Source organism: Oncorhynchus kisutch, linkage group LG17 (assembly GCF_002021735.2).
Source record: "Oncorhynchus kisutch isolate 150728-3 linkage group LG17, Okis_V2, whole genome shotgun sequence".
In the NCBI taxonomy this organism is placed as follows: Eukaryota; Metazoa; Chordata; class Actinopteri; order Salmoniformes; family Salmonidae; genus Oncorhynchus; species Oncorhynchus kisutch.
Genome location: NC_034190.2, coordinates 84833332 through 84853049, shown reverse-complemented (window position 1 = coordinate 84853049; position 19718 = coordinate 84833332). Strand labels below are relative to the sequence as shown.

At 45.9% G+C, this 19718-nt stretch overlaps 1 protein-coding gene across 4 annotated transcripts in view; it reads left to right on the top strand.

Moving 5' to 3' along the window:
* The window catches only part of LOC116354449 (putative uncharacterized protein DDB_G0290521), a 179180-nt gene that overhangs the window by 25645 nt on the left and 133817 nt on the right, over window positions 1-19718 (top strand). For 2 of the 4 annotated variants that reach the window (XM_031794851.1, XM_031794849.1), the window contains exon 2: window positions 6605-7913. In XM_031794851.1, coding sequence (XP_031650711.1) covers window positions 7204-7913 — 710 coding nt within the window. In that variant the 5' untranslated portion in view covers window positions 6605-7203. Of the gene's footprint in view, window positions 1-6390; window positions 7914-19718 lie in introns of all 4 variants that reach the window. The other 2 variants (XM_031794850.1, XM_031794847.1) reach the window with 1 other exon arrangement.

Below are 19718 nucleotides of genomic sequence, written 5' to 3'. Positions count from 1 at the left end.
ACCTGCTATTAGAACACATTCACCCAGAGTAGACACTCCTACCTGCTATTAGAACACATTCACCCAGAGTAGACACTCCTACCTGCTATTAGAGCTCCACCCAGAGTAGACACTCCTACCTGCTATTAGAGCTCCACCCAGAGTAGACATTCCTACCTGCTATTAGACTTCCACCCAGAGTAGACACTCCTACCTGCTATTAGAACACATTCACCCAGAGTAGACACTCCTACCTGCTATTAGAACACATCCACCCAGAGTAGACACTCCTACCTGCTATTAGAGCTCCACCCAGAGTAGACACTCCTACCTGCTATTAGAACACATTCACCCAGAGTAGACACTCCTACCTGCTATTAGAACACATTCACCCAGAGTAGACACTCCTACCTGCTATTAGAACACATTCACCAAGAGTAGACACTCCTACCTGCTATTAGAACACATTCACCCAGAGTAGACATCCTACCTGCTATTAGAACACATTCACCCAGAGTAGACACTCCTACCTGCTATTAGAACACATTCACCCAGAGTAGACACTCCTACCTGCTATTAGAACACATTCACCCAGAATAGACACTCCTACCTGCTATTAGAACACATTCACCCAGAGTAGACACTCCTACCTGCTATTAGAACACATTCACCCAGAGTAGACACTCCTACCTGCTATTAGAGCTCCATCCAGAGTAGACACTCCTACCTGCTATTAGAACACATTCACCCAGAGTAGACACGCCTACCTGCTATTAGAGCTCCACCCAGAGTAGACACTCCTACCTGCTATTAGAGCTCCACCCCAGAATAGATACTCCTACCTGCTATTAGAACACATTCACCCAGAGTAGACACTCCTACCTGCTATTAGAGCTCCACCCAGAGTAGACACTCCTACCTGCTATTAGAACACATCCACCCAGAGTAGACACTCCTACCTGCTATTAGAACACATACACCCAGAGTAGACACTCCTACCTGCTATTAGAACACATTCACCCAGAGTAGACACTCCTACCTGCTATTAGAGCTCCACCCAGAGTAGACACTCCTACCTGCTATTAGAACACATTCACCCAGAGTAGACACTCCTACCTGCTATTAGAACACATTCACCCAGAGTCGACACTCCTACCTGCTATTAGAACACATTCACCCAGAGTAGACACTCCTACCTGCTATTAGAACACATTCACCCAGAGTAGACACTCCTACCTGCTATTAGAACACATTCACCCAGAGTAGACACTCCTACCTGCTATTAGAACACATCCACCCAGAGTAGACACTCCTACCTGCTATTAGAACACATTCACCCAGAGTAGACAGTCCTACCTGCTATTACAACACATTCACCCAGAGTAGACACTCCTACCTGCTATTAGAACACATTCACCCAGAGTAGACACTCCTACCTGCTATTAGAGCTCCACCCAGAGTAGACACTCCTACCTGCTATTAGAGCTCCACCCAGAGTAGACACTCCTACCTGCTATTAGAGTTCCACCCAGAGTAGACACTCCTACCTGCTATTAGAACACATTCACCCAGAGTAGACACTCCTACCTGCTATTAGAACACATCCACCCAGAGTAGACACTCCTACCTGCTATTAGAGCTCCACCCAGAGTAGACACTCCTACCTGCTATTAGAGCTCCACCCAGAGTAGACACTCCTACCTGCTATTAGAGTTCCACCCAGAGTAGACACTCCTACCTGCTATTAGAACACATTCACCCAGAGTAGACACTCCTACCTGCTATTAGAACACATCCACCCAGAGTAGACACTCCTACCTGCTATTAGAGCTCCACCCAGAGTAGACACTCCTACCTGCTATTAGAACACATTCACCCAGAGTAGACACTCCTACCTGCTATTAGAACACATTCACCCAGAGTAGACACTCCTACCTGCTATTAGAACACATTCACCCAGAGTAGACACTCCTACCTGCTATTAGAACACATTCACCCAGAGTAGACACTCCTACCTGCTATTAGAACAGATTCACCCAGAGTAGACACTCCTACCTGCTATTAGAACACATTCACCCAGAATAGACACTCCTACCTGCTATTAGAGCTCCACCCAGAGTAGACACTCCTACCTGCTATTAGAGCTCCACCCAGAGTAGACACTCCTACCTGCTATTAGAGCTCCACCCAGAGTAGACACTCCTACCTGCTATTACAACACATTCACCCAGAGTAGACACTCCTACCTGCTATTAGAACACATTCACCCAGAGTAGACACTCCTGCCTGCTATTAGAGCTCGACCCAGAGTAGACACTCCTACCTGCTATTAGAGCTCCACCCAGAGTAGACACTCCTACCTGCTATTAGAGCTCCACCCAGAGTAGACACTCCTACCTGCTATTAGAACACATTCACCCAGAGTAGACACTCCTACCTGCTATTAGAGCTCCACCCAGAGTAGACACTCCTACCTGCTATTAGAACACATTCACCCAGAGTAGACACTCCTACCTGCTATTAGAACACATTCACCCAGAGTAGACACTCCTACCTGCTATTAGAACACATTCACCCAGAGTAGACACTCCTACCTGCTATTAGAACACATTCACCCAGAGTAGACACTCCTACCTGCTATTAGAACACATTCACCCAGAGTAGACACTCCTACCTGCTATTAGAACACATTCACCCAGAGTAGACACTCCTACCCTGCTATTAGAGCTCCACCCAGAGTAGACACTCCTACCTGCTATGAGAACACATTCACCCAGAGTAGACACTCCTACCTGCTATTAGAACACATTCACCCAGAGTAGACACTCCTACCTGCTATGAGAACAAATTCACCCAGAGTAGACACTCCTACCTGCTATTAGAGCTCCACCCAGAGTAGACACTCCTACCTGCTATGAGAACACATTCACCCAGAGTAGACACTCCTACCTGCTATTAGAACACATTCACCCAGAGTAGACACTCCTACCTGCTATTAGAACACATTCACCCAGAGTAGACACTCCTACCTGCTATTAGAACACATTCACCCAGAGTAGACACTCCTACCTGCTATTAGAACACATTCACCCAGAGTAGACACTCCTACCTGCTATTAGAACTCCACCCAGAGTAGACACTCCTACCTGCTATGAGAACACATTCACCCAGAGTAGACACTCCTACCTGCTATTAGAACACATTCACCCAGAGTAGACACTCCTACCTGCTATGAGAACACATTCACCCAGAGTAGACACTCCTACCTGCTATTAGAGCTCCACCCAGAGTAGACACTCCTACCTGCTATGAGAACACATTCACCCAGAGTAGACACTCCTACCTGCTATTAGAACACATTCACCCAGAGTAGACACTCCTACCTGCTATTAGAACACATTCACCCAGAGTAGACACTCCTACCTGCTATTAGAACACATTCACCCAGAGTAGACACTCCTACCTGCTATTAGAACACATCCACCCAGAGTAGACACTCCTATCTGCTATTAGAGCTCCACCCAGAGTAGACACTCCTTCCTGCTATTAGAACACACCCACCCAGAGTAGACACTCCTATCTGCTATTAGAGCTCCACCCAGAGTAGACACTCCTTCCTGCTATTAGATCTCCACCCAGAGTAGACACTCCTACCTGCTATTAGAACACATTCACCCAGAGTAGACACTCCTACCTGCTATTAGAGCTCCACCCAGAGTAGACACTCCTACCTGCTATTAGAGCTCCACCCAGAGTAGACACTCCTACCTGCTATTAGAGCTCCACCCAGACTAGACACTCCTACCTGCTATTAGAGCTCCACCCAGAGTAGACACTCCTACCTGCTATTAGAACACATTCACCCAGAGTAGACACTCCTACCTGCTATTAGAACACATTCACCCAGAGTAGACACTCCTACCTGCTATTAGAACACATTCACCCAGAGTAGACACTCCTACCTGCTATTAGAACACATTCACCCAGAGTAGACACTCCTACCTGCTATTAGAACACATTCACCCAGAGTAGACACTCCTACCTGCTATTAGAACAGATTCACCCAGAGTAGACACTCCTACCTGCTATTAGAACACATTCACCCAGAATAGACACTCCTACCTGCTATTAGAGCTCCACCCAGAGTAGACACTCCTACCTGCTATTAGAGCTCCACCCAGAGTAGACACTCCTACCTGCTATTAGAGCTCCACCCAGAGTAGACACTCCTACCTGCTATTACAACACATTCACCCAGAGTAGACACTCCTACCTGCTATTAGAACACATTCACCCAGAGTAGACACTCCTGCCTGCTATTAGAGCTCGACCCAGAGTAGACACTCCTACCTGCTATTAGAGCTCCACCCAGAGTAGACACTCCTACCTGCTATTAGAGCTCCACCCAGAGTAGACACTCCTACCTGCTATTAGAACACATTCACCCAGAGTAGACACTCCTACCTGCTATTAGAGCTCCACCCAGAGTAGACACTCCTACCTGCTATTAGAACACATTCACCCAGAGTAGACACTCCTACCTGCTATTAGAACACATTCACCCAGAGTAGACACTCCTACCTGCTATTAGAACACATTCACCCAGAGTAGACACTCCTACCTGCTATTAGAACACATTCACCCAGAGTAGACACTCCTACCTGCTATTAGAACACATTCACCCAGAGTAGACACTCCTACCTGCTATTAGAACACATTCACCCAGAGTAGACACTCCTACCCTGCTATTAGAGCTCCACCCAGAGTAGACACTCCTACCTGCTATGAGAACACATTCACCCAGAGTAGACACTCCTACCTGCTATTAGAACACATTCACCCAGAGTAGACACTCCTACCTGCTATGAGAACAAATTCACCCAGAGTAGACACTCCTACCTGCTATTAGAGCTCCACCCAGAGTAGACACTCCTACCTGCTATGAGAACACATTCACCCAGAGTAGACACTCCTACCTGCTATTAGAACACATTCACCCAGAGTAGACACTCCTACCTGCTATTAGAACACATTCACCCAGAGTAGACACTCCTACCTGCTATTAGAACACATTCACCCAGAGTAGACACTCCTACCTGCTATTAGAACACATTCACCCAGAGTAGACACTCCTACCTGCTATTAGAACTCCACCCAGAGTAGACACTCCTACCTGCTATGAGAACACATTCACCCAGAGTAGACACTCCTACCTGCTATTAGAACACATTCACCCAGAGTAGACACTCCTACCTGCTATGAGAACACATTCACCCAGAGTAGACACTCCTACCTGCTATTAGAGCTCCACCCAGAGTAGACACTCCTACCTGCTATGAGAACACATTCACCCAGAGTAGACACTCCTACCTGCTATTAGAACACATTCACCCAGAGTAGACACTCCTACCTGCTATTAGAACACATTCACCCAGAGTAGACACTCCTACCTGCTATTAGAACACATTCACCCAGAGTAGACACTCCTACCTGCTATTAGAACACATCCACCCAGAGTAGACACTCCTATCTGCTATTAGAGCTCCACCCAGAGTAGACACTCCTTCCTGCTATTAGAACACACCCACCCAGAGTAGACACTCCTATCTGCTATTAGAGCTCCACCCAGAGTAGACACTCCTTCCTGCTATTAGATCTCCACCCAGAGTAGACACTCCTACCTGCTATTAGAACACATTCACCCAGAGTAGACACTCCTACCTGCTATTAGAGCTCCACCCAGAGTAGACACTCCTACCTGCTATTAGAGCTCCACCCAGAGTAGACACTCCTACCTGCTATTAGAGCTCCACCCAGACTAGACACTCCTACCTGCTATTAGAGCTCCACCCAGAGTAGACACTCCTACCTGCTATTAGAACACATTCACCCAGAGTAGACACTCCTACCTGCTATTAGAACACATTCACCCAGAGTAGACACTCCTACCTGCTATTTGAACACATTCACCCAGAGTAGACACTCCTATCTGCTATTAGAACACATTCACCCAGAGTAGACACTCCTACCTGCTATTAGAACACATTCACCCAGAGTAGACACTCCTACCTGCTATTAGAGCTCCACCCAGAGTAGACACTCCTACCTGCTATTAGAGCTCCACCCAGAGTAGACACTCCTTCCTTGGAATAGGTAACACAGAGAAGGGAGATCTCCTGGAACCCCTGAGGAATGACTCAATAGATTCCAAAAAAGCAAAACAAAACAACAAGAAAGGAGTGTTGTTGACCTGTTGTTTGTGAGATGAACTGTCATATAATAATATAACTTCTTGAGCATGTACTCAAGGATCTCCCATGTAAGATAGACGGAGAAATCCTCATCTATCTGCTGATCAGTGACAGAACAGACAAAACTCTCATGCTCATTTTTCCTTCTTCTTTTGAATAGATGTAGATTCAAAGATGATCCTATTCAAGACGTATTCAAAGGGGACCAGGGATGACCAAGTGAAAGAGTTGGACCCCTTTACTTTTCTTCCATGGAACATGGTCTTCCTGTCTGTCCTTTTTGATAAGGGCCTCTGTTCTTCTTCTTCGTTGGAAATAACAGACTATTATAGGACAACTATTTGACTTGGTGACATTGTGTTATATGATTTCAGAAGATGGGTTCTGACCCCTTCAAGATCACCTGACCTGATTGGACCAACCGGATGTTGGAGGCGCCAACCGACGTCTCTGGCAGGGCAAAACCAGGAACTATAACATCTTGATCCTCTAGAGGGACCTTTTAAAGTCTCCCCTCTCCCCCCCACTTCCTTCTGGTGGGGGGGAGGGCATAGCAGTTAGCCTATCACAGCTCAGGACTTGTCCCTTCAATAGCCAGTTAGCCTATCACAACCAGGTCTGGTCCCTTTGTTAGCAAGTTAGCCTATCACAGCTCAGGACTGGTCCCTTTGTTAGCCAGTTAGCCTATCACAACTCAGGACTGGTCCCTTTGTTAGCTTGTTAGCCTATCACAGCTCAGGACTGGTCCCTTTGTTAGCTTGTTAGCGTATCACAGCTCAGGACTGGTCCCTTTGTTAGCTTGTTAGCCTATCACAGCTCAGGACTGGTCCCTTTGTTAGCTTGTTAGCGGATCACAGCTCAGGACTGGTCCCTTTGTTAGCTTGTTAGCCTATCACAGCTCAGGACTGGTCCCTTCATTAGCCTGTTAGCGTATCACCTGTGAGGATACTGAGACCAGGACCAGACCAGCAGCATGGAGGCTAGTCAGGGTCACAGCCAGGGCAGCCCAGAGAGCACTAACCGGGCCGTGGAGTACCTCCTGGAGCTCAACAACATCATAGAGAGCCAGCAGAAGCTCCTGGACACCCAGAGGCACCGTATCGATGAGCTAGAGGTCCAGTTAGACCGCCTGGCCCAGGAGAATAAAGATCTACGCCTGGACCGCCAGCGACCTTTACCCCCTGAACCCCCACCACCACCCGGCCCCCCGCCACCACCTGCCAACAAAACTAGCCACACAGCCATACCCTTCGTACCAGTTCGCCCGGTTCAGACCAAGTCCTTTATTAGTACCAGAACCAACACTACAGCCATACCCTCCGTACCAGTTCGCCCGGTTCAGACCCAGTCCTTTTATAGTACCAGTACCAACACTACAGCCATACCGGCCTCCGCACCCCCGGTACCTGTATGGGATAAACACACCCCTCGAACCCCCAAGACCCCCCACCGTACACCCCAAACCCCAAAACAAACCCCCGTCACCACCCAGACCCCCCGCACCCCCCAGACCCCTAAACGAACCCCTCACACCCCGCTGACCCGGACCATCTCGACCGGTACAGGGACCAGTTTCGTGGACATGGAGAAGGAGAGATTAAACAGGATGGAGAAAGAGAGGACAGAGAGACTTAATAGTTCCACCTTGGGAAATCCCACCAGCCACCCACACAGCCACAGACAGTAAGTCATTACATTTATCTTTTAGTGTGTGTGTGTGTGTGTGTGTGTGTGTGAGTGTGTGTGTGAGTGTGTGTGTGTGTTACCTTTAAGACCACAGACAGTAAGTCATTATGTGTGTGTGTGTGTGTGTGTGTGTGTGTCTGTTACCTTTAAGACCACAGACAGTAAGTCATTATGTGTGTGTGTGTGTCTGTTACCTTTAAGACCACAGACTCCACTGCTAAACAGTTAGCATGGTGTTTCAAGCTACCTGACAAAAGGTCTGGACGGTACACCGTATTTCACTGTAAACAGGTATTGATGCACGGACCTGTTTTGTGTTTTGTTAACTTCTTTAATGGTATTTCAATGTTTGCTTTGTCAAATGTGACACCTAAGCCTCTGTAAAATCATAGGAGATTTGAGTCACAAACACCTTCCTGCTGTTCAGTCTGCAGTCTGCAGTGATCAGATAGATACAACAAGAGGTTGGTAAAACAACAACAGCTGTGGTAAGAGTTGGAGTTGAATATTTTTTTCCCGGGGGTATTTTATTTACAAATATTCCATCCCGAGAATAAATCACTTTTGTCCCGGGTAACTCGGTATTTCCTGCCAAAACTGTAAGTGTCATTTAAAAAGCATTATAAAACATAAATAGGCCACTATCTGGATTTGATTAGAGCTTTGATAGAACATTCAAATCAATGAAACTAGCTCCAGTAGGCTAATTGTTTTGAGTGTGAACTATATTACTGTACTGTATTGTGTTATATAACTGGAATGATGCACTTGGTTCAAATCATGATAAATCAGGCAGAGAACATGGGATTTTGGTGCAGCACATACGACCTACAAAGTCACAAGTATAGGCTAGCGAATTCGATTTCTATTTTTTTAAATATAATAGGTCCTATTTGTATATACCTTACATAATACCTCCCCTGATGTTATTACCTCTTTCTCTATTGTTGCTTCATTCCTTCCTCACTTCCAACAGTTACATGAAATACGTTTCGTTGTCCTTATCTTTTCGTTGTCCTTATCTTTTCGTTGTCCTTATCTTTTCGTTGTCCTTATCTTTTCGTTGTCCTTATCGTTTCGTTGTCCTTATCTTTTCGTTGTCCTTATCTTTTCGTTGTCCTTATCGTTTCGTTGTCCTTATCTTTTCGTTGTCCTTATCGTTTCGTTGTCCTTATCTTTTCGTTGTCCTTATCTTTTCGTTGCCCTTATCTTTCGTTGTCCTTATCTTTTCGTTGTCCTTATCTTTTCGTTGTCCTTATCTTTTCGTTGTCCTTATCTTTTCGTTGCCCTTATCTTTTCGTTGTCCTTATCGTTTCGTTGTCCTTATCTTTTTGTTGTCCTTATCTTTCGTTGTCCTTATCTTTTCATTGTCCTTATCTTTTCGTTGTCCTTATCATTTCGTTGTCCTTATCGTTTCGTTGTCCTTATCTTTTCGTTGTCCTTATCTTTTCGTTGTCCTTATCTTTTCGTTGTCCTTATCTTTTCGTTGTCCTTATCTTTTCGTTGGCCTTATCTTTTCGTTGTCCTTATCTTTTCGTTGGCCTTATCTTTTCGTTGTCCTTATCTTTTCGTTGGCCTTATCTTTTCGTTGTCCTTATCTTTTCGTTGGCCTTATCTTTTCGTTGTCCTTATCGTTTCGTTGTCCTTATCTTTTCGTTGTCCTTGTCCTTATCTTTTCGTTGTCCTTATCTTTTCGTTGTCCTTATCTTTTCGTTGTCCTTATCTTTTCGTTGTCCTTATCTTTCGTTGTCCTTATCTTTTCGTTGTCCTTATCTTTCGTTGTCCTTATCTTTCGTTGTCCTTATCTTTCGTTGTCCTTATCTTTTCGTTGTCCTTATCTTTCGTTGTCCTTATCTTTACGTTGTCCTTATCTTTTCGTTGTCCTTATCTTTCGTTGTCCTTATCTTTCCGTTGTCCTTATCTTTTCGTTGTCCTTATCTTTCGTTGTCCTTATCTTTCGTTGTCCTTATCTTTAGTTGTCCTTATCTTTTCGTTGTCCTTATCTTTCGTTGTCCTTATCTTTCGTTGTCCTTATCTTTCGTTGTCCTTATCTTTCGTTGTCCTTATCTTTCGTTGTCCTTATCTTTCGTTGTCCTTATCTTTTCGTTGTCCTTATCTTTCGTTGTCCTTATCTTTCGTTGTCCTTATCTTTCGTTGTCCTTATCTTTCGTTGTCCTTATCTTTTCGTTGTCCTTATCTTTTCGTTGTCCTTATCTTTCGTTGTCCTTATCTTTTCGTTGTCCTTAACTTTCGTTGTCCTTATCTTTTCGTTGTCCTTATCTTTTCATTGTCCTTATCTTTTCGTTGTCCTTATCTTTTCGTTGTCCTTATCTTTTCGTTGTCCTTATCTTTTCACTGTCCTTATCTTTTCGTTGTCCTTATCTTTTCGTTGTCCTTATCTTTTCGTTGTCCTTATCTTTCGTTGTCCTTATCTTTTAGTTGTCCTTATCTTTTCGTTGTCCTTATCTTTCGTTGTCCTTATCTTTCGTTGTCCTTATCTTTTCGTTGTCCTTATCTTTCGTTGTCCTTATCTTTCGTTGTCCTTATCTTTTCGTTGTCCTTATCTTTTCGTTGTCCTTATCTTTTCGTTGTCCTTATCTTTTGTTGTCCTTATCTTTCGTTGTCCTTATCTTTTCGTTGTCCTTATCTTTCGTTGTCCTTATCTTTCATTGTCCTTATCCTTCGTTGTCCTTATCTTTCGTTGTCCTTATCTTTTCATTGTCCTTATCTTTCCGTTGTCCTTATCTTTCGTTGTCCTTATCTTTCGTTGTACTTATCTTTTCTTTGTCCTTATCTTTCGTTGTCCTTATCTTTTCTTTGTCCTTATCTTACGCTGTCCTTATCTTTCGTTGTCCTTATCTTTCGTTGTCCTTATCCTTCGTTGTTCTTATCTTTCGTTGTCCTTATCTTTCGTTGTCCTTATCTAATGACATCCAGGCTGCTGGATGCAGAAGGCTTTCCCTTCTCTTCACGAAGATTGAATAGTTATGGGTCTGAATAAATAACTACCATTAGCCCACCGCCATCGCAGGTTCACTCTTCTTTCAAACTGCTCATCATTTCTATTGGCTGCTGTATTCAACATTCAGCAAACAAGAGCTTGCTGACCTCTACTTCTGATAGTCTATTGGTATAAGAAATGCTAAAATTTTGTTTATATCCAGCAAGCTATTCTAGTCTAGATTTTACTGCATGGGACTCCAAGAGCTAAGGAGAGGCCAGCGGAGCACAGGTGATTGCGCAAGAGACAGAGGATCTAAGTTAGGAGCTTCTTATGCATAACCCATCATTAATTAACTAATTATAAGGCTAATACTACATTTAATATGTTACCTGAAAGAGGTACGCTAGGGCTATATATCAATCTGGAACAGGATGATCAATTTGAAAGCGTGGACTGATTTATATTTGAGGAATAGAACAGTTGATGTCAGAAATTTACTTACACTTTAGCCAAATACAGTTTTTCACAATTCCTGACATTTAATCTTAGTAAAAAGTCCCTGTCTTAGGTCAGTTAGGATCACCACTTTATTTTAAGAATGTGAAATAATAATGGTAGAGAGAATTATTTATTTCAGATTTAATTTCTTTCATCACATTCCCAGTGGGTCAGAAGTTTACATACACTCAATTAGTATTTGGTAGCATTGCCTTTAAATTGTTTAACTTGGGTCAAACGTTTCGGGTAGCCTTCCACAAGCTTCCCACAACAAGTTGGGTGAATTTTGGCCCATTCCTCCTGACAGAGCTGATGTAACTGAGTCAGGTTTGTAGGCCTCTTACAAAAAAAAAGCACACACTTTTTCAGTTCTGCCCACAAATTTTATATGGGATTGAGGTCAGGGCTTTGTGATGGCCACTCCAATACCTTGACTTTGTTGTCCTTAAGCCATTTTGCCACAACTTTGGAAGTATGCTTGGGGTCATTGTCCATTTGGAAGACCCATTTGTGACCAAGCTTTAACTTGAGATGTTGCTTCAATATATCCACATAATTGTCCTGCCTCATGATGCCATCTATTTTGTGAAGGGCACCAGTCCCTCCTGCAGCAAAGCACCCCCACAACATGATGCTGCCACCCCTGTGCTTCAAGGTTGGGAGGACGTTTTTCGGCTTGCAAGCCTCCCCCTTTTCCCTCCAAACATAACAATGGTCATTATGGCCAAACAGTTATATTTTTTGTTTCATCAGACCAGAGGACATTTCTACCAATCTTTGTCCCCATGTGCAGTTGTAAACCGTAGTCTGTATTTCTTATGGCGGTTTTCAAATGTTTAGGGCTATATATCAATCTAGAACAGGACTATTTATTTTGGATGCCATTTGAATGGAATTGATGGAGAGAGAGAGAAGGACTGTGACAGAGAGCTCGTGCGTGGACTGATTTAAAGCAGCGATATTCGAGTGACTGTTTTTAAACTCTGCAGCTGCAATAAAATAAAATAAAATATACAATTAAAAAACAAGGTGACCCCTGACCCCCAGATGGATTATGGTAAATGAGACTCCATTCAGTCTCTATGTTACTGTAGCACTATGCTGCAGTAAATGTTTATTTCTTAATGGTTTAATTTCACCTTTATTTAACCAGGTAGGCTAGTTGAGAACACCTTTATTTAACCAGGTAGGCTTGTTGAGAACACCTTTATTTAACCAGGTAGGCTAGTTGAGAACAAGTTCTCATTTACAATTGCGACCTGGTCAAGATAAAGCAAAGCAGTTTGACACATACAACGACACAGAGTTACACATGGAGTAAAACAAACATACAGTCAATAATACAGTATAAACAAGTCTATATACGATGTGTGCAAATGAGGTAGGATAAGAGAGGTCATGTAGGCCAACCTGTCATAAGAAAACAAGTTCCCATGATGAGATGATACAGTAAATCTACCAGCACTGTGAGCTGAGATGGACTGTCAGTCTGAGATGGACTGTCTGTCTGAGATGGACTGTCTGTCTGAGATGGACTGTCAGTCTGAGATGGACTGTCTGTCTGAGATGGACTGTCTGTCTGAGATGGACTGTCTGTCTGAGATGGACTGTCTGTCTGAGATGGGCTGTCTGTCTGAGATGGACTGTCTGTCTGAGATGGGCTGTCTGTCTGAGATGGACTGTCTGTCTGAGATGGGCTGTCTGTCTGAGATGGGCTGTCTGTCTGAGATGGACTGTCAGTCTGAGATGGGCTGTCTGTCTGAGATGGGCTGTCTGTCTGAGATGGGCTGTCTGTCTGAGATGGACTGTCTGTCTGAGATGGACTGTCTGTCTGAGATGGGCTGTCTGTCTGAGATGGACTGTCTGTCTGAGATGGGCTGTCAGTCTGAGATGGGCTGTCTGTCTGAGATGGGCTGTCTGTCTGAGATGGGCTGTCTGTCTGAGATGGACTGTCTGTCTGAGATGGACTGTCAGTCTGAGATGGGCTGTCTGTCTGAGATGGACTGTCTGTCTGAGATGGGCTGTCTGTCTGAGATGGACTGTCTGTCTGAGATGGACTGTCTGTCTGAGATGGGCTGTCAGTCTGAGATGGGCTGTCAGTCTGAGATGGGCTGTCTGTCTGAGATGGACTGTCTGTCTGAGATGGACTGTCTGTCTGAGATGGGCTGTCTGTCTGAGATGGGCTGTCTGTCTGAGATGGACTGTCTGTCTGAGATGGGCTGTCTGTCTGAGATGGACTGTCTGTCTGAGATGGGCTGTCAGTCTGAGATGGGCTGTCAGTCTGAGATGGGCTGTCTGTCTGAGATGGGCTGTCAGTCTGAGATGGACTGTCAGTCTGAGATGGGCTGTCTGTCTGAGATGGGCTGTCTGTCTGAGATGGGCTGTCTGTCTGAGATGGACTGTCTGTCTGAGATGGACTGTCTGTCTGAGATGGACTGTCAGTCTGAGATGGGCTGTCTGTCTGAGATGGGCCGTCTGTCTGAGATGGGCCGTCTGTCTGAGATGGGCCGTCTGTCTGAGATGGACTGTCTGTCTGAGATGGGCTGTCAGTCTGAGATGGGCTGTCTGTCTGAGATGGACTGTCTGTCTGAGATGGTCTGTCTGTCTGAGATGGGCTGTCTGTCTGAGATGGGCTGTCAGTCCCCACCCTAAGCATTGATGATTCATTATGCAGATTCCGTAGAGAAGACAGATTGTCTTCTGTTCATATAAATAATTTATTATAATTGATTGGTTTCTCAGTAATTTATGCAGAAAAAAGGGAGTGGTTTTAGGCGGTAAATACCGGTAATCAGAGAAAAAAAGAAAAAAGGGAGTGGTTTTAGGCGGTAAATACCGGTAATCAGAGAAAAAAAGAAAAAAGGGAGTGGTTTTAGCAACCGTAGCTATATATATATATGTAACTATACAGCTGTAGAGAGGGGGGGGAGAGAGGGAGGGGAGAGAGGGAGGGGAGAGAGGGAGGGGAGAGAGGGAGGGGAGAGAGGGAGGGGAGAGAGGGAGGGGAGAGAGGGAGGGGAGAGAGGTGTTTATGTGTAATGAACACTATGAGAGACAGAGCTGGTTTCAAGCTCAGCAGGTGTTTATGTGTAATGAACACTATGAGAGACAGAGCTGGTTTCAAGCTCAGCAGGTGTTTATGTGTAATGAACACTATGAGAGACAGAGCTGGTTTCAAGCTCAGCAGGTGTTTATGTGTAATGAACACTATGAGAGACAGAGCTGGTTTCAAGCTCAGCAGGTGTTTATGTGTAATGAACACTATGAGAGACAGAGCTGGTTTCAAGCTCAGCAGGTGTTTATGTGTAATGAACACTATGAGAGACAGAGCTGGTTTCAAGCTCAGCAGGTGTTTATGTGTAATGAACACTATGAGAGACAGAGCTGGTTTCAAGCTCAGCAGGTGTTTATGTGTAATGAACACTATGAGAGACAGAGCTGGTTTCAAGCTCAGCAGGTGTTTATGTGTAATGAACACTATGAGAGACAGAGCTGGTTTCAAGCTCAGCAGGTGTTTATGTGTAATGAACACTATGAGAGACAGAGCTGGTTTCAAGCTCAGCAGGTGTTTATGTGTAATGAACACTATGAGAGACAGAGCTGGTTTCAAGCTCAGCAGGTGTTTATGTGTAATGAACACTATGAGAGACAGAGCTGGTTTCAAGCTCAGCAGGTGTTTATGTGTAATGAACACTATGAGAGACAGAGCTGGTTTCAAGCTCAGCAGGTGTTTATGTGTAATGAACACTATGAGAGACAGAGCTGGTTTCAAGCTCAGCAGGTGTTTATGTGTAATGAACACTATGAGAGACAGAGCTGGTTTCAAGCTCAGCAGGTGTTTATGTGTAATGAACACTATGAGAGACAGAGCTGGTTTCAAGCTCAGCAGGTGTTTATGTGTAATGAACACTATGAGAGACAGAGCTGGTTTCAAGCTCAGCAGGTGTTTATGTGTAATGAACACTATGAGAGACAGAGCTGGTTTCAAGCTCAGCAGGTGTTTATGTGTAATGAACACTATGAGAGACAGAGCTGGTTTCAAGCTCAGCAGTGTTTATGTGTAATGAACACTATGAGAGACAGAGCTGGTTTCAAGCTCAGCAGGTGTTTATGTGTAATGAACACTATGAGAGACAGAGCTGGTTTCAAGCTCAGCAGGTGTTTATGTGTAATGAACACTATGAGAGACAGAGCTGGTTTCAAGCTCAGCAGGTGTTTATGTGTAATGAACACTATGAGAGACAGAGCTGGTTTCAAGCTCAGCAGGTGTTTATGTGTAATGAACACTATGAGAGACAGAGCTGGTTTCAAGCTCAGCAGGTGTTTATGTGTAATGAACACTATGAGAGACAGAGCTGGTTTCAAGCTCAGCAGGTGTTTATGTGTAATGAACACTATGAGAGACAGAGCTGGTTTCAAGCTCAGCAGGTGTTTATGTGTAATGAACACTATGAGAGACAGAGCTGGTTTCAAGCTCAGCAGGTGTTTATGTGTAATGAACACTATGAGAGACAGAGCTGGTTTCAAGCTCAGCAGGTGTTTATGTGTAATGAACACTATGAGAGACAGAGCTGGTTTCAAGCTCAGCAGGTGTTTATGTGTAATGAACACTATGAGAGACAGAGCTGGTTTCAAGCTCAGCAGGTGTTTATGTGTAATGAACACTATGAGAGACAGAGCTGGTTTCAAGCTCAGCAGGTGTTTATGTGTAATGAACACTATGAGAGACAGAGCTGTTTCAAGCTCAGCAGGTGTTTATGTGTAATGAACACTATGAGAGACAGAGCTGGTTTCAAGCTCAGCAGGTGTTTATGTGTAATGAACACTATGAGAGACAGAGCTGGTTTCAAGCTCAGCAGGTGTTTATGTGTAATGAACACTATGAGAGACAGAGCTGGTTTCAAGCTCAGCAGGTGTTTATTTGTAAAGGACCACCGTTGGAGGCAGGTAGCTGGGTCCAGGGACAGGCAGGAGGTCATACACAGGAGGAGGCAGGTAGCTGGGTCCAGGGGCAGGTAGCTGGGTCCAGGGGCAGGTAGCTGGGTCCAGGGGCAGGCAGGAGGTCATACACAGGAGGAGGCAGGTAGCTGGGTCCAGGGGCAGGCAGGAGGTCATACACAGGAGGAGGCAGGTAGCTGGGTCCAGGGGCAGGTAGCTGGGTCCAGGGACAGGCAGGAGGTCATACACAGGAGGAGGCAGGTAGCTGGGTCCAGGGGCAGGCAGGAGGTCATACACAGGAGGAGGCAGGTAGCTGGGTCCAGGGACAGGCAGGAGGTCATACACAGGAGGAGGCAGGTAGCTGGGTCCAGGGACAGGCAGGAGGTCATACACAGGAGGAGGCAGGTAGCTGGGTCCAGGGGCAGGTAGCTGGGTCCAGGGGCAGGTAGCTGGGTCCAGGGGCAGGTAGCTGGGTCCAGGGGCAGGTAGCTGGGTCCAAGGGCAGGCAGAAGGTCATACACAGGAGGAGGCAGGTAGCTGGGTCCAGGGGCAGGCAGAAGGTCATACACAGGAGGAGGCAGGTAGCTGGGTCCAGGGGCAGGCAGAAGGTCATACACAGGAGGCAGGTAGCTGGGTCGACCATTAGGTTATTGGTCCATCGCTCTAACAGCTCGGTCACCTGCCTCTCCATTATGGTTCCTTTGGGCTATAAACTTCGGGTTCACTGCTGAAAAGGGCTCTCAAGCACTTGTTCTACTACCAATAATAAAGACACGATTAAAAGTCTGGAACAGACGCCGTCTGTCATGGCTGATTGTAAGGTTAGACGGTTAGCTACTAGAGAGATGATTAAAAGTCTGTCATGGCTGATTGTATGGTGAGACGGTTAGCTACTAGAGAGATGATTAAAAGTCTGGAACAGACGCTGTCTGTCATGGCTGATTGTTGTAAGGTGAGACGGTTAGCTACTAGAGAGATGATTAAAAGTCTGGAACAGACGCTGTCTGTCATGGCTGATTGTTGTAAGGTGAGACGGTTAGCTACTAGAGAGATGATTAAAAATCTGTCATGGCTGATTGTTGTAAGGTGAGACGGTTAGCTACTAGAGAGATGATTAAAAGTCTGTCATGGCTGATGGTTGTAAGGTGAGACGGTTAGCTACTAGAGAGATGATTAAAAGTCTGTCATGGCTGATTGTAAGGTTAGACGGTTAGCTACCAGAGAGATGTAGGCTATGTGATATCGCCTGCTGCTGCTGGTTGGTTTATGTGTGTTACATGGAGACGAGGAAGAGAAGAAGAGGTCATTTGCTGCAATTGAAATACACTCCCACTTCTCAGATAGGAAGAACCCTCTGTACATTTCCTCTTTTTGCTCAGATAGAAGGGGTGCTCCTATCATCTCCTCGGCTCTCCTCTCATCTCCTCGGCTCTCCTCTCATCTCCTCGGCTCTCCTCTCATCTCCTCGGCTCTCCTCGGCTCTCCTCTCCTCTCCTTGGCTCTCCTCGGCTCTCCTCTCATCTCCTCGGCTCTCCTCGGCTCTCCTCTCCTCGGCTCTCCTCTCATCTCCTCTCCTCGGCTCTCCTCTCATCTCCTCTCCTCAGCTCTCCTCTCATCTCCTCTCCTCGGCTCTCCTATCATCTCCTCGGCTCTCCTCTCATCTCCTCTCCTCTCCTCGGCTCTCCTCTGATATCCTCTCCTCGGCTCTCCTCTCCTCTCCTCGGCTCTCCTCTCCTCTCCTTGGCTCTCCTCGGCTCTCCTATCATCTGCTCGGCTCTCCTCTCCTCGGCTCTCCTCTCATCTCTTCTCCTCTCCTCAGCTCTCCTCTCCTCTCCTCGGCTCTCCTCTCATCTCCTCTCCTCGGCTCTCCTCTCATCTCCTCTCATCTCATTTCCTCTCGTTTCCTCTCCTCTCATTTCCTCTCGTCTCCTCTCCTCTCCTTTCCTCTCCTCTCATCTCCTCGGCTCTCCTCTCATCTCCTCGGCTCTCATCTCATCTCCTCTCATCTCCTCTCATCTCCTCTCCTCGGCTCTCCTCTCATCTCCTCTCATCTCATTTCCTCTCGTTTCCTCTCCTCTCATTTCCTCTCGTTTCCTCTCCTCTCATCTCCCTCGGCTCTCCTCTCCTCTCCTCTCCTCTCCTCTCCTCTCCTCTCCTCTCCTCTCCTCTCCTCTCCTCTCCTCTCCTCTCCTCTCCTCTCCTCTCCTCTCCTCTCCTCTCCTCTCCTCTCCTCTCCTCTCCTCTCCTCTCCTCCTCTCCTCTCCTCTCCTCTCCTCTCCTCTCCTCTCCTCTCCTCTCCTCTCCTCTCCTCTCCTCTCCTCTCCTCTCATCTCCTTGGCTACCCTCTCATCATGACTCTCTCTCACCCTGACATGTCATCTGAGTGTTTGCATTTCTTACATATAGTTTTTCCAGGAACTGGGACCTCGTCATGGCTGTTGCCATGCCCTGATTGGCTCTCATCTGGTTCCGTACAGCGGACACTGTCCTTGTTACAGTCACGTGATTGGATTATAATAACAGGACTGTAGTGATGTCACACACAGCATCTTTGCACCCCAGAGAATTGTCTGGAAAACTGTTCGTTAGGCTGACGTTGAATTGTCTGGCAAACTGTTCGTTAAGCTGACGTTGAATTGAATTGTCTGGCAAACTGTTTGTTAGGCTGACGTTGAATTGTCTGGCAAACTGTTCGTTAGGCTGACGTTGAATTGTCTGGCAAACGGTTCGTTAGGCTGACGTTGAATTGTCTGGCAAACTGTTCGTTAGGCTGACGTTGAATTGTCTGGCAAACTGTTCGTTATTCTGACTTTGGTTTAGTACTTAATACTTAAAAGATTTTCTCGAACCCAATCATTGTTTTTGGTGAAACCAATATATTTTTCTCCCAGAAGCAATCACAGGGGGATTCTGGTCTCACAACAACCTTAAGGTTATTATGGGTATGTTCCTACAGCAGGTAATCTACTGCGTGCCAGGCTTATCACTGTCGTGTCATTGGCAAACTTGACGATGGTGTTGGAGTCGTGCACGGCCACGCAGTCGTGGGTGAACAGGGAGTACAGGAGGGGACTAAGCACACAGCCCTGAGGCACCCCAGTGTTGGGGTTCAGCGTGGCAGATGTGTTGTGCGGCTAACTGTAGTCATGCCGGCTGTCACATGTCTGTAGTTTGTAGCTAGCAGCAGATGTTAGTGCTATGATCGCTAACGAGCCTATAGTTGACGTTCTGTGTTTCTGACTGAGGGAAATATACTAATGGAAGAAGTGGGAATCACACAGATCAATACTGAGACATAAAGCCTCTTTCTTTCCTCATCCTTCCTTATGTGCAGAACAGATGGTCCCCTACTGTACATGTTCATTACATTTTGAGTCATAGAGTCTCTCTGTCCCCCCCCCCCCCCCTCTCTCTCTCTCTCT